The 13,415-nt window shown below is 33.0% G+C and overlaps 1 protein-coding gene across 1 annotated transcript in view; it reads right to left on the reverse strand.

Moving 5' to 3' along the window:
* The window catches only part of LOC129964002 (netrin receptor UNC5C-like), a 353,390-nt gene continuing 339,975 nt past the window's right edge, over positions 1-13,415 (reverse strand). The window contains exons 11-16 of the mRNA XM_056078651.1: positions 12,229-12,468; positions 10,290-10,436; positions 10,037-10,207; positions 6,004-6,122; positions 4,158-4,259; positions 1-1,352 (exon numbers count right to left, since the gene is read on the reverse strand). Of these exons, the coding sequence (XP_055934626.1) occupies positions 1,181-1,352; positions 4,158-4,259; positions 6,004-6,122; positions 10,037-10,207; positions 10,290-10,436; positions 12,229-12,468 (951 nt within the window). The 3' untranslated portion in view covers positions 1-1,180. The remainder of the gene's footprint in view (positions 1,353-4,157; positions 4,260-6,003; positions 6,123-10,036; positions 10,208-10,289; positions 10,437-12,228; positions 12,469-13,415) is intronic.

Consider the following 13,415-nt stretch of genomic DNA (forward strand, 5'->3'; position numbering starts at 1 on the left):
TATTGAACTTTAAAGATTTTTAGTAATTATAATATTTCAACATGACTGCGAATTTGTGAAACAGTTTACTTGTGAATCAGAATCTGAAATACAGTGCAGAGGAAAATTTAATTTCTTCTTTATTATCAAAAATTAAATATAATTTCTTCTTTATTAAACTTTTTCACGCTGGTAGAAATAAAAAGCAAAATTTTATTTTAAATAACATTAAAACAATTTTTCTTATTTTCTTTTTATGAATCCTTTTATCACATTACATTTTATTTGCACCTATGTAATTACCAGATATATGTATATTAAGACCTCTAAGATATGCAAAATTCGATTTGCAATAACTAAACATGTTTTATAAGGTATTTCCGAAAGATTTTTTTTTGGGTGGGGAGAATGTTTTTTCGAATTCTCTAAGGAAATCTATTTATAAGACCAATACTATGTACTTGGCTGAATTTCATTTTCATCTATTTCAAATAACGAGAAAAGTATATTTAAATATGTATTGAGAAGAATTTGAAAAGCAGAAGTCGTTTGGCACATCTGAACTTGGCACCAAACTCATACAAAAGACATACTGGATTCTATGATAGCTATTAAGGCATTAGTTTTCGCGCTTTATACAAAAGTGAGCGCAATTTTCCTCTATGAAAAATTATCGATACAAGATAAAATAATAAACAAATTTCAATCTCAGTTCTGTGATTGAAGAAAACAATAACTGTGGAAATAAAGCATAAAGTACAAAAAGAATTGTCCCATAACTAACGCGTAGTGAAGAAAAATTTACAGTAGCACAAACATAAATAAAACATGTCTAGTTTGTATAAAATAAGTCAACACGCTCTCATCTGATAAGAAAAACTCTGTTCAATTTTCATTCGAAAATTTCCAAAAAGTGATATAAATATCATCCATTCTTGAAAAAAGTGAACTAACAAAAGAAAGTCACAGCTATATGTAAACTATCAATAGCTTTGCCGAACAGAACATTCATTTTGTCCAGCTGCAAGGAATCCAGAAACTTCTTCAATCTTGAAAACAGTCCGAGTTTCATGGATTTATTGATATAATCTCGATCTTCAACCACTGGAAGTCGTACTTTGTGCAACGATTCGGAAAAGCCAGATGAACATCGCAGCAGTTGGCCGCTGACAGCAGTTTCTACAAGACATTCTCAGATTAGTCACAGCCAGGAGCCAGCTTCTTTCTCCAAGACCATGGCAGCATCCTCACGACCCATCATTCGAAGGATGTTAAGCAGGTCTGTAATTGCGCTGGAATCTCGGTGCCTCGCCTCCCACAGATCTAAAATGTGCTCAGTAGGGCTGGGCTTGGTTGCAAAATAATTGATGTACCTGATGCAGATAAAGAAAGGGGATTTAGGATGATGATTTTGCTACGACCAATTAGTAAATTTTGATTCGTTTCAAAAATAATAACAGCAACTTGCTACAAATAATTTCAAGAAATGTTTTAGATAGCATTAAAGACTCGATATTTTGATTGGTGCTCCATAATAATTGTTTTATAGTTTGTAAGGAAGTCAGATTCAATTAGATGCAATTTTTTAGAAGGGAAATGCTATGCACGACGATTGTAGGCGTCAATGCCATGAAGCATTCTCTTCTCAAATATTCTATCTTTAAAAAACATATTTGAGCAAAACGGAAATACTAGATTAAAAGAGGTTTCTAAAAGTATTTTAAAAGTTTATAAATGTTTTTAATTATCTATAGCTTAATTCTCAGTTTCATGGATATTTCATAAAACTTTCAGTGAATTTTTTCAGGGAATTACCATTTATAAGTCACTCTCAATGAAAAAAATTCTATATTTATTCTCTATCTTATATTTGTTGGGAATAAATCAAAGTTTTTCTTCCAGTTTTATAGGCAGAATCTGTTGAATGAAAAATTTTCGAATCCATCTAATTCGATGCAGTTTTACAAGAGTTAATATCTAGTATGATATGCTAATAAGATGACTCTAATTAGCATATCACTGAAGAAGATGCAGTTTCTTGTTTATCGCCGCATATAGAGTGTTGGCCAAAATTGTGGACACTTTTGAAAATCGTTATGTTTTCTAAATTTGTTTGCTTATAGGAAATGTAACGTTTCACAAAATGCAAACTCTTACAGATCATTTTAAAGAGAATTTAATGCTGAATTCAATATGAAAAGTAAAATTCAAATATTTGCAATACAAAAAAAAGTTTAGTGGCAATAATTATCGAGCTACATTAGGTGCTGATGCTGCAGCTTTTATTACAGCTTCACACTGATGTTTCATTGAGCTGACGAGAGTTCTAAGCTCTTTTATTGCATGATGCCAATAAACAATTATAGTCCTAATTAATTCTTTTTTATTTGATGAATGCTTCATATGTTCAAGAGTTTTCAAATTGTGCCATAAGTTCTCAATAATTTTGAGGCCAGGACTGTTTGCTGGCCACGAAAACAATTCAATGCTTTTTGAACTAAACCACTCATTCGATATTTTTGCTGTGTGGCAAGGAGCTGAATCATGCTAACACATAAATGAAGCGTTGTTGGAAAAGAAATCACTAAAGGAAGGTGTAAATTTTGACTTTAGAATAGCGTCAATGTATTTTCTAGCATTTAATGTCCCATAGATAACATGAAGGGGACTAATACCGTCTGCTGATATGCATGACCAAATCATAACATTAATTGAGTTCTTCATAGTTGCCTGAATGCAGACAGAATGTAGCTCTTCGCTTATTCTATATCTTGTATATTTTCGCTATCACTCCCGAATAACAATATCTGTTTCATCACTCCGTAACTTGTAACCACCAATTAGTGCGTTCCCTTACCCACATCTTTTCATACGCTGCTGTAAATTGAGATAAGGATTTTTTCGTTGAATTGTACCTCTTAGTCCAACATCTAATAATCTTCTCCTGATTGTTCTTCAACTGACATAGATACCAGCATCATTCAATTGACTTCTGATGGCCGTTGATGACATTTTTCGATTTTGGAGACATAGTCTTTTTATTTTTCTGTCATCAACAGATGTGGTGTAACGTTTTAAGCCATTTCCTGTTTTATTTTTTATTGAATTTGTCTCCTGATATCGTAAACAAAACTTTTGGACTCCAAGTGTTGTCACTGAACCACCCACCTGTCTTACAATTTCAGCATAGGAAAGACCACATTCATGTAACACAATAATCTTAGTTCCCATTTTAGGTGTCCAATATATTCTTTTATTTGATGTTGCTTCTTGACTAAATATTAAAAATATTTACAAAAATTCCTACTATAAATTAAAAACAAAATTTCGAACTTGCAATTTGATTACATTAAAAAAAAACAGTCTTCCTTTTATAGAAAATAGCACACTAATGACTTGTTCCAACGGTAAGCAGGATGTCAGCGTTAACTTGCAGTTATTAATGTTTGATTGGTTCCCAGAACAAGAACAATGACTTGCCAGGAAAGTTAGAAATTATAATCACTTCATTACAGTGTTTGTTGTTCAGATTAAAGTAAGAATAACTCTTTTTGTGTTGCAAATATTTGAATTTTGCTTTTTGTGTTGAAATCAACACTTAATTTTCTTTAAAATGACATGTAAGAGTTTGCATTTTGTTAAATGTAACATATTTTTATAAGCATACAAAGTTAGAAAACATAGCGATTTTCAAAAGTGTCCACAATTTTGACCACCACTGTATACAAGATGGTAATATCGGAGTTGCCGGAAGTTGTGAGAGTGCAAAGTTGACTTGCGTCCTTCGATAAGTATATTTTTCTTTTTCTTTTCTTACATTCTGGTTACGTGATGTTAACTGCGTTTTAATAAATTTTCAAGTTATCCTGTAAACGTCTTTATGTGGATCTCTTTCTTGATAGAGAGATGCAATTTATTAATTTAGGCAATTTTATCTGAAGAATATCTAAAGTGACATCGTGTTTGCATCTGATAAAGAACAGACAAGGAATGCAAGCTAAGTTAATAGCTAAATCCGTGGCTTTCGCGGGATATTACTTTTCTCTATTCACCAGAAATTACAATGCACTTTTTTTCCTAATACCCATTAATCTACTGTTAAAGTAACGTATTTTGACAATACAAGCGTCGCTTTTAATACTTCATGGTACATAAATGGGGAAAAAGAGCCAGTATACCTATCCACTTGGAGTTCTTGAGCTAACCTTCTCCAGTCATTTCCGTTGAGATTGGGAGGATCTAGAAACGTCCTAAGCTGTTTCCTTGCCTGTTGGGTCAACCTGTAGAGTAAGAAAATTAATTGCAAACTAAGCATTTGATTTTATGATATATCGCTTATTATTACTTTTTTGGCATTTAATCTTATCCAAGTTGATGCACTAATACTCTGTCCATTCCGTAATATACGAGGAACTTTTGAAAAGTAATATACCATATGTATAGCTGGGAAGATAATATTTTGACATGCTCGTTGGCATCTATAGCTTTGAACGTGATCTGTTTGTTTTTCTTATTGTTCTTGTTTACTATTATTCTACTAAATTTAGCTAATGTAGAAAGGGTTTACAAATGACTGCGACAGTTCGTCAAATGTAAAACGTTTTTTTATTTGAAACGTTAATTGCATATTCCCAAAACAATTGTGCTTATTTTGGGGAAACATTATGAATTGACAACATGCAATGAAATAATGTCGTCAAGTCTATGGAGGCAGAACATATGTTCATGATAAATACATAAAACAGTAAATTATTTGTATTTTCTAAAGAGTTTTTCCAAAGAATTTAGTAACGATTCGAGCAAATATTAGGCTCAGCACGATAGAATTGGATGAAAAAATATCGAGGAATTTAAGACAACGGACCAGGAAATAAAATTGGCAAGTGGTTTCGAAACAGGCCACGAAATTTTTTAACTACGAGTTGTAGAAGCTTGTACCAAAACTTAATTAATGTCTGAACGACTATGTAGAAAAATAAATATTTGAAAGAGAATAATAAGTAGTGTTGTTTCGTCAAACAAAAGTGTCATTTTATCCAAATCAACGATTACAAATGGTTATAATTTACTCGTAGGCAATCCACAGAACACACTACGCAAGGATACTTGGTTTTCACTTCATCTCATGGGAAAAATCTGTGCGGTCACTACCTTTGAAGTATTCTTTATTAGCACTTTCAATCCCTTTCCAATAGCACGCAAAGCAGATAATGACGGTTTAGGGAATTTCCGAACAGGCAAGTGCCTAAAGCAGTTGGACGAGAAGGAAGCAGGTACATCTATTAAGGAATTCGTGCAGGCTTAGTACCTAAATAAATAAATTTGTTGAAAACACGTATGAATTATAAAATATTAGGATAATTATAGGACTTTATCAAGAATTATTATTCAGATTCTCATCTGTTTCATACAGTTATTATAGTACTGACAACGTAGAAAGTCTGTTTGAATGATAATATTACAAATGTAAATAAGAAGCAGTGACGATTCTAATAAATAAATAACAACATATATATCCTCGCAATAAATAATTACAAAGTTATTAAGATTCAGTTTAAAATAAAACACTCATAACTCTAAGATAAAAATGTGTTGAAATAGAATTCGCCAGTTTATTAAAAAAAAGGACCTCCTACGTAAACTGTCAAATGAAGTGCTGAAAAAAGCACTGTAAAGAAGCGCTCGAGCAGAGTCTACGGTACATTCAATGAAATGAAGTTGAATGCGCATCTATCTACGGCTGGAAACACCTTCATAGTAACTGATCTAAAATGAACTGCAATGGAAATGTTACCCGCGAGACCAAAAGAAATCACATAGGGTAATGAATATGCATCAGAATAAAACTATGAATTTCCTTCTGTATCGTGCTCAAAAATTTTCTTCCAGTCTTTCTTTATAAGAAATTTATAATATCGCATCACCAGCACATGTATTTCGAATTCTCTGTATTATTCTGAATGGAATGTCGCGAATTTTTCGAACAATCCTCTTACAAAAAGAAAGCGTAGAAATGCGTGTTACCTGAATCCTGCGATAGGCTGGTCAAGCGCGACCAACGGACTCCCGTTATCGTTGGCTGTTACCGTAGAACCCAGAGGTTGACCGCTCCAGGTGAGAGTAGGACTTGGAACATTGTTTTTCTGCAAGACAAACAACAAACATTTCTCAAGAGTTTCTTATACTGAAGAGAATATAAAATTGAGTGATATACATTATTCGACTGCCACTCGAAACTTTCACTAAAGTTATTTTTGCACGCTTCAATGTGCATGATTATATATTCTTGACGCTTTATAATTCTTCTTATCACTTCGAAACGTTTTTGAAATAATTAAATTTAAAACTGACCATTACATTCTACCGTAATTGAAATCATAGAATTTATTTATTTCGCATACTTGTTCAAAAATGGTCTCCGAAGAGAAATGGTGAAGGCATATTTTCTAATTTTTAGCGTAATGCAGCCCATATCAAAGTCATTCTAAAATATTCTCTTATTTCCTGATCTCAGTCCATTTTTTTTTACTTAATTAATTCAACTGAAGCTTCCTAAAATTGCTTTCGTCAGCGGTTCCTACTCTCCGAGTGAAGGGATTAAATACTGCTGATATAAACACATTAAACTAAAAAATCCCTGTGTTTCCTTTGCTTGTGATTGACATGCATTAGAAATCCCTATTAAAATCTAACAGCATATATTCACAGGGATAAAATTTTCATGACCTTTCCCTCATTTCGCTCTGTGCCGTGTGTGTGCTCGTCGCTTCTGTTTGTATGTAATGCGTGCCTCCCCGAGATGAAATAAAACGACGTCAAAACATCGAAAGTCTCTTCACTGTCTTCGAAATTGCCTTCTCTTCAAAAATTATGCCTCATTTTATATATTTATATATATGTTCGTAACAAAATATTTTTAAAAAATTGGCAATGTCTATACATATTTGCTGATCAATTAAAGGACAGTTTTTTAAACGGTACAAAAAGCAGTTATATGCAATAATATTTACGTATATTATTGCGGAAAAATTCCAAACTTCCGTTTAATTTTTAACTAATTTGTTAAAAATTAAAGTATTATGACGCGCGTATTTTTGATCTCCAAATTATAACTGAATTATATTTAGCTAGTCTATGTGAAACAATCTATCCAGAAGAGGGCACACAGACACGCACGCACGCACGCACACACACACACACACAAATTATGAGTAGAAGGGTCACAAGCTATTCAATAAATTACCCGTAATATTTTTTTTTACATAGATTGTTTTAAAAACGACTTTTTTTTTTTATCGTGAAGAATAAATTTATACAATTCTAGTTATACCCGTAAAGAATTCTAGTAATGCAATCAACTCTGATAATTCAGTCATACAGATTTACACTTATCCATAAGCAGGATCATTCGCACAAAACGACTTTCAATCACCGCCGGCGGCAGAATGACGTGCTAACTTGCTGAGGCTCTTGCACGGATAATGCAAAACTGCAACAACCCAATTTTCTTCAATTTAAAAACATAATCAAAAATTTGTTTCATTTTGATTATGAAATATAAATGCGTTAACATTGTAGCAGTATTCCCTATATAGCTTTGAATTGTCAAGAGAATTGAAGACAAAAATAATTGTGCGTCTGTCCAAAAAGAGAAAACTTCATATTTACGGTTTCGAATGGTACCGATTTCTGCTGTTGCGCTCACGCATTAACATAGCGCACCTTTTCAGTTGCATGGTTTGTGAAAAGTAGAAGGAAAGTGGGTGCAGCTGAAAATATAGCATTTTCTTACCTCCCAGAGACATAAAATGCAGAAGTCTTAAATGTTATTTTACTACAAAAATTTTGTTTTCCTGTGCATGATCTGAAAATTATATATAAATAAAAAAGGATGATAATTAATGAAAAATAAAATATTAATTAAAAATAATGCACTACAATTTTTTTCGAAAAGAAATATGAATATAACATTACTACATACGCATTTCTTTCATCTTATACATTTATGACTTTTTGTATTGCTTTGCTGTACTTGAATCAATGTTTATAAAAGTTAGGAATTCAAATAAAATAAAACCATTTATTTGGAAGTTTATTTTTTAATTAAATTAATAATCGCTTACTTTCCCAATTTTACCAACATTAACGAAAAATAAAAATTGATTATTTTTATTATTTACTAATTAGGAAATGAATGAATTTGGAAAGACAAAATTTAAAGTTAACATTCCTAGCAAAGAAGGATATATTATACACTGCGTAAAAAAAGTAGAAGGACAGGGTCTTTTTGCCAATTAATATCTCTTATTTTCTCCTAACTACCAGCTATTTATGCAGATTTAGTTTAATGACCCTTGTTTTCATTTTAGGCAAAAATTAAACATCTACCACTAATATTATTAAGAAAATTAGTATATATAATTTCCGATGCGTAAAAAAAAATTAGAAGGACACTTGCTAATATATTTAATTTTGTGAGTTGTTCTTTATTTAAATAGTGATTCTGTACTTTGTTTATCCTTTTCTGTCAAAAAATTCTAATTTGTTTAAAAGTTACGTTGTTTCTCCGTTCTCAGAAATGCCTAAAGGAATACCTTTGAAAGATTTGCAAAAAAGGCAAATTTCCGCATATCAAAATGATGGTAAAGGTGTCAGAGAGATTGCTCGATTGTTGCAGGTGAGCCCCAATACAGTTTCAAACTTCATCAGAAATCCTTATAAAAATGGAAATAAAAAGAAGACTGGTAGACCGAAGAAGTTAACACCACGTGATGAAAGAAAACTTGCTCGTGTGCTGAAGAAGAACAAACGAAGTGTTTCAAAGGCAAGAAATCAAGCAGGACTTAATCATGTGACGAAACAAACAGTTTTATAACTATATTAAGAGATCTAAAAAATTCATTTTCAAAAAACGGAAACATCATCCTAAGTGGAAACAAGCTCACATTGATAACCGTTTAGGGTTATCAATGTGAGCTTGTCACATTGATGGTTATCACATTGATAACCGTGATAACCTTGGTTATCACATTGATAACCGTGGGCTAAGGAGCACATGTCCTGGACTGCAGAACGGACTTCTGTGATATTTTTCGATGAAAAGAAATTTAACTTAGACGGTCCAGACGGATATCAGCACTACTGGCATTGTCTGGGGACTGAAGGCGAATACTATTCAACACGACAAATGGGAGGAGGGAGTTTAATGGTTTGGTTGGCTGTTGGATACGAAGGAAGGACAAGTCTGGTTTTCTTAAATGGTAGGCAAAAACATACAGACTACATTCAAGTGCTGAATTTCGAGCTTCTTCCTTATGCCTCTGATATGGGGGGTGAAGAGTGGAAGTTTCAGCAAGACGGAGCTTCCATTCACACCGCGACTGGAGTCAAAAATTGGTTCCTAACAAATAATGTGGATGTTTTACCATGGCTAGCCAAAAGTCCTGACCTTAATATAGTGGAAAACATCTCGGCAATGCTAGTTCGTCGAGTTTATGCTGATGGAAGGCAATTTGATTCGCAAACTCAGCTTCGAGAAGCATTGAATGACTCGTGGGACAATTTTTGTCAAAATGAAATTCAAACTCTATACAATTCACTTCCAAACAGAATATTTGAAGTTATAAAGGCCAATGGGAAGACCATTCCTAATTAAAGTCACTATTTTTTCATTCATTATAATGATGTCCTTCTACTTTTTTTACAAAGTTTCAAAAAAGAGAAATTATTTTTGTTGCCATTAATATTTTATGTTTGAACATCATAATTCAGATGTTAAAATTGTATTTTTGAAATATTTGTAAAATGTTTCTAATAAAAATTTTTAGTAAAAATAAAATATTTTTCGGTTATTGTTACAAAATCAAGTGTCCTTCTACTTTTTTTACGCAGTGTATCAACTACAATGCAATGCCACTACTTATCCGTTGCTTCTTATTCTGTCACCAGCATCATCATCCAATTGCTTAAAATGTCTTTTTACGATTATCTCTCCACATGAACGACATCCGCATTTGTTAAAGATACTATGACAATGAATGCGGAGAGGACCTCATACCTCCCTGATATCCTGGGGATTGACCTTCAGCATCTGCCTGTGAGCCTGGATTCCTCTCTGGTAGACGAGGATGTGGCAGCGAACCTTCTGCGATCGGTCCACGTTCTCCAGAGTGAAAGAGCAGTGCAGGTTGTTTTGGCGCCCGTTCCACACGTGCTGGAATGGTATCTCCTGAAATAAAAGCGAAAGAATGTAACATCCCGCTTTTTCTGCACCGACTGTTTTCCTGAAGAAACGAGTTTCCGGCGCTCACCTGATAGTTGGCCCCGGGCTTGCACCTCCATCCTTGCGCCACGTCCTCCAGACAGAGGCAGAGGTTCGCTCCTCCATCCTGGAAAGGTATGGATTTCGGACGGTCTAATAGCTTGCCACCCAGTCTCTGCTCCACCTGCATCACACCCTAATGAAAACAAATAGGATAAAATTAGATTTCAAAATATCACCAAATCCCATCACATTCGTGAAAACATTTCTTCGACTGCTTGAAGCTGCTTTCTCTCACCCAGATATGAATAATGAACAAAGAGAAATCGAGTGGTCTCCCCGACACTTTCTCGCATATCCCAGAGAACACCTTGCATGGCACTGACATACGGCAGTAGCGAAATATTAATTTTTGGAGCGAATGGAGCATTTTTACTGAATCCTTGACCAATCTTTTGACATTTAATCCCTGGCAAGTGGTTAATAGTAACCGAAAATGAAACTTGTGTTTTAGACTCATTTGATTGAAATAAAAATTTGACACAGAACTAACAAAATCAAATAGGATATATTTAAATCATTACGTTTTTTTAGTTATCGCATTTACATGGTTCTGAAAATACAGACAGAGTGATGGTCCAACTCTTGTTGGATTTGGTTCGAAATGTGACAGATTTCTGGACTGTGCGCACCGAATTTTATCCATTCGGTTCTTCTGCAGTTGTAGTTAACTTCTATTCAAACAGACGAGTGGACAGGCTTCATTTGAAGGGGGTTTGCACAAAATTTGATAGAAATTTACAAATTGGATAGAAATTTACAAATTGGATGAAAAGACAGTATACCAAATTCCATCTGTCTAGCTCAAAATGTTTTTGAGTTACCTTTCTGAGAGGCGGGCAGAGATACATTTTCTAAAAATGTGTTTTTCGAGTTCCAGGAAGTCACACCAGCAATCTTTTGGCACAGAACTTGCAGAAAAATAATATTAAATCAACATTTATTTTCCTTCAAAATATAGAAAAGAATCTATAGTGAAACAAATAAAGATTGGCTGAATACTAAACGGCGAATTCTACTAATGTGAAGTTTTTAATATTGAATTTAAAATCCATAAACTAAAGATTGGTTTCAATTTGCTTGGTTGTTTACAATTTCAAAATGTTTTAAAGATTCATTTTATAATAAAAAACTTAAACCTTTCTTAAAATTATAAAAACTTATTGGTCATCAATACAGAATTTAAAAAAAATGATAAATAAAAATATAAAAAAATGTTGTAAAACTTTCGTTCATAAAAACATTGAAAAGTATACCATACTTTTTTTTTTATGAAATATGAAGACTCTTTCATCAAGAGAGGCATTCATTGATCAAAGTGTTCTAAAAGAATGAAATACATTTATAATATAACTTTAATCTTCAGTGAATTTTCTTCTTAAACCTTACAGTTTTCAAGGCCCCACTTTCTAATGATTTTGCTGTGGGCACCATATTCAAGACAGAAAAGATTACTGTATAATTAAGAAAGTCATTTTTTAATGTTTTTATTTTTACTTTATAAAATTATTATATTTTAGAATTCATTATTTTAAAAATATTATGAAATCTCAGAATCCATTTTTTCTTATATTTACTTACAAAAGGCGTCTCTCATAAAAAAAAATCACTTGATTGCAAGATTCATTAAAAATTAATTTCTGAAACTATTAGAATATTGTACTGTCATCAAGAATTCATATCTCCTCTGAAATTTTGAACATATGAACTGAGAACAGCTGAGAAAAAGGGTGAAAAATTGTTTATAAAAACTCATCTCTACGAATATGAGTGAGGTAAAGCTAAACACAAAAGTATGTAATAACTTTTCGCTAAATGCCCTGTTTTTCGTTTATTCATAACGTAAAGGTTTACCACTGATGCTACGATAAAAACGAGCATTTCTTCCTCATGTCAATAAGTAATGCCACATATAAGAACCGAATTACCTGGAGAGCCGCTTTCGTATCTTCTACGCAGTACACTCTGATGTTATAGTCGACGGCCGAGTAGAGTGCAGGGGCAAAGGCCGCCAGAGCCAGCGATTTGACAGCCCAGCCGCCACCCTCTTCTGTCTCTCCGACCAGGGCGTACCGGCACAGGTGGTCGGTGACAACGTGACACTGCCGGCCGTCCAGCTGGCAGTAGAGGGGAGTGTTGATGGTCTCGTTGCCCAGGGTCACGACACTCTGCAATGGAAGGAGCGCGCTCTCAGAGAAGGGGTGCATAAGTTATTCAATGAGTCAGATAATAGAAAAGGAAGCTTCATAATGGATGATAAAACGTTATAGAAATGATCTCCTTTATATAAGATACGTTTTGTATAAGATACTTATTGGAAAACAGGATTTTTTTTACGGCATTCATATAATGAAGTCCGAGTTATTAAACTCATATAGCTGTCAAAATATTACGGTAGCTAGTGCAGGAGACAGTTGTCTATTTAATAAAATATCTAAGCCAGCAATAGTAGTTTTTAAATAAAATAACAATAGAGCTATCAGAAACGTGTCTATTTAATAATATTAAAAAAAAAAAAGGTTTCTTTTGAAAGTGATGACAGCAACTGAATAGCCTTTTTAGAAATTAGATTTTGTTAAAAAATATCTGGATTGTTCTCTCCTTCATTTTCTTCATTTAGGAACGTTTTGTTTATGTTCAGAGGGGAATCGAATATGCAGTTAGAACTTTTCATCTCTGAACTGCCTGGTTTAAAATTTGATAGACATATATATTTTTTGTAGAAATGGCACATTTTCTTCGTCTATTTTGTTCCACTTTTGCGTTACAATATTTAAAGATAATTCCAAATTTTGTTACCCTTTACACGCAGAAAGATGATGTTTAATCTAAACTTTGAATTCCATTTTTTTAAACTTAAAAAAAAATTTTACGTATAATTGAACAACATTGTTAGAAATCTTTGTCTCTGAAAAAAATTTAGGGATAAACAATTTCTCTTTTCAGAAGAGCATTTTTTCAATGTTAAGTTGAAATTTCGTTCAACTGGTTCACATTGGTTCAAGAAAATGAAAAAAACGCACATAAGTTTAAAAAAATTCAACAAACTTTTGAAATTTTATTTTAATTCCTAGAAAACTGGCTACCGATTATTAAGAGAAAATATGTCCATTCT

This window comes from Argiope bruennichi, chromosome 3, assembly GCF_947563725.1.
Source record: "Argiope bruennichi chromosome 3, qqArgBrue1.1, whole genome shotgun sequence".
Taxonomy (NCBI): Eukaryota; Metazoa; Arthropoda; class Arachnida; order Araneae; family Araneidae; genus Argiope; species Argiope bruennichi.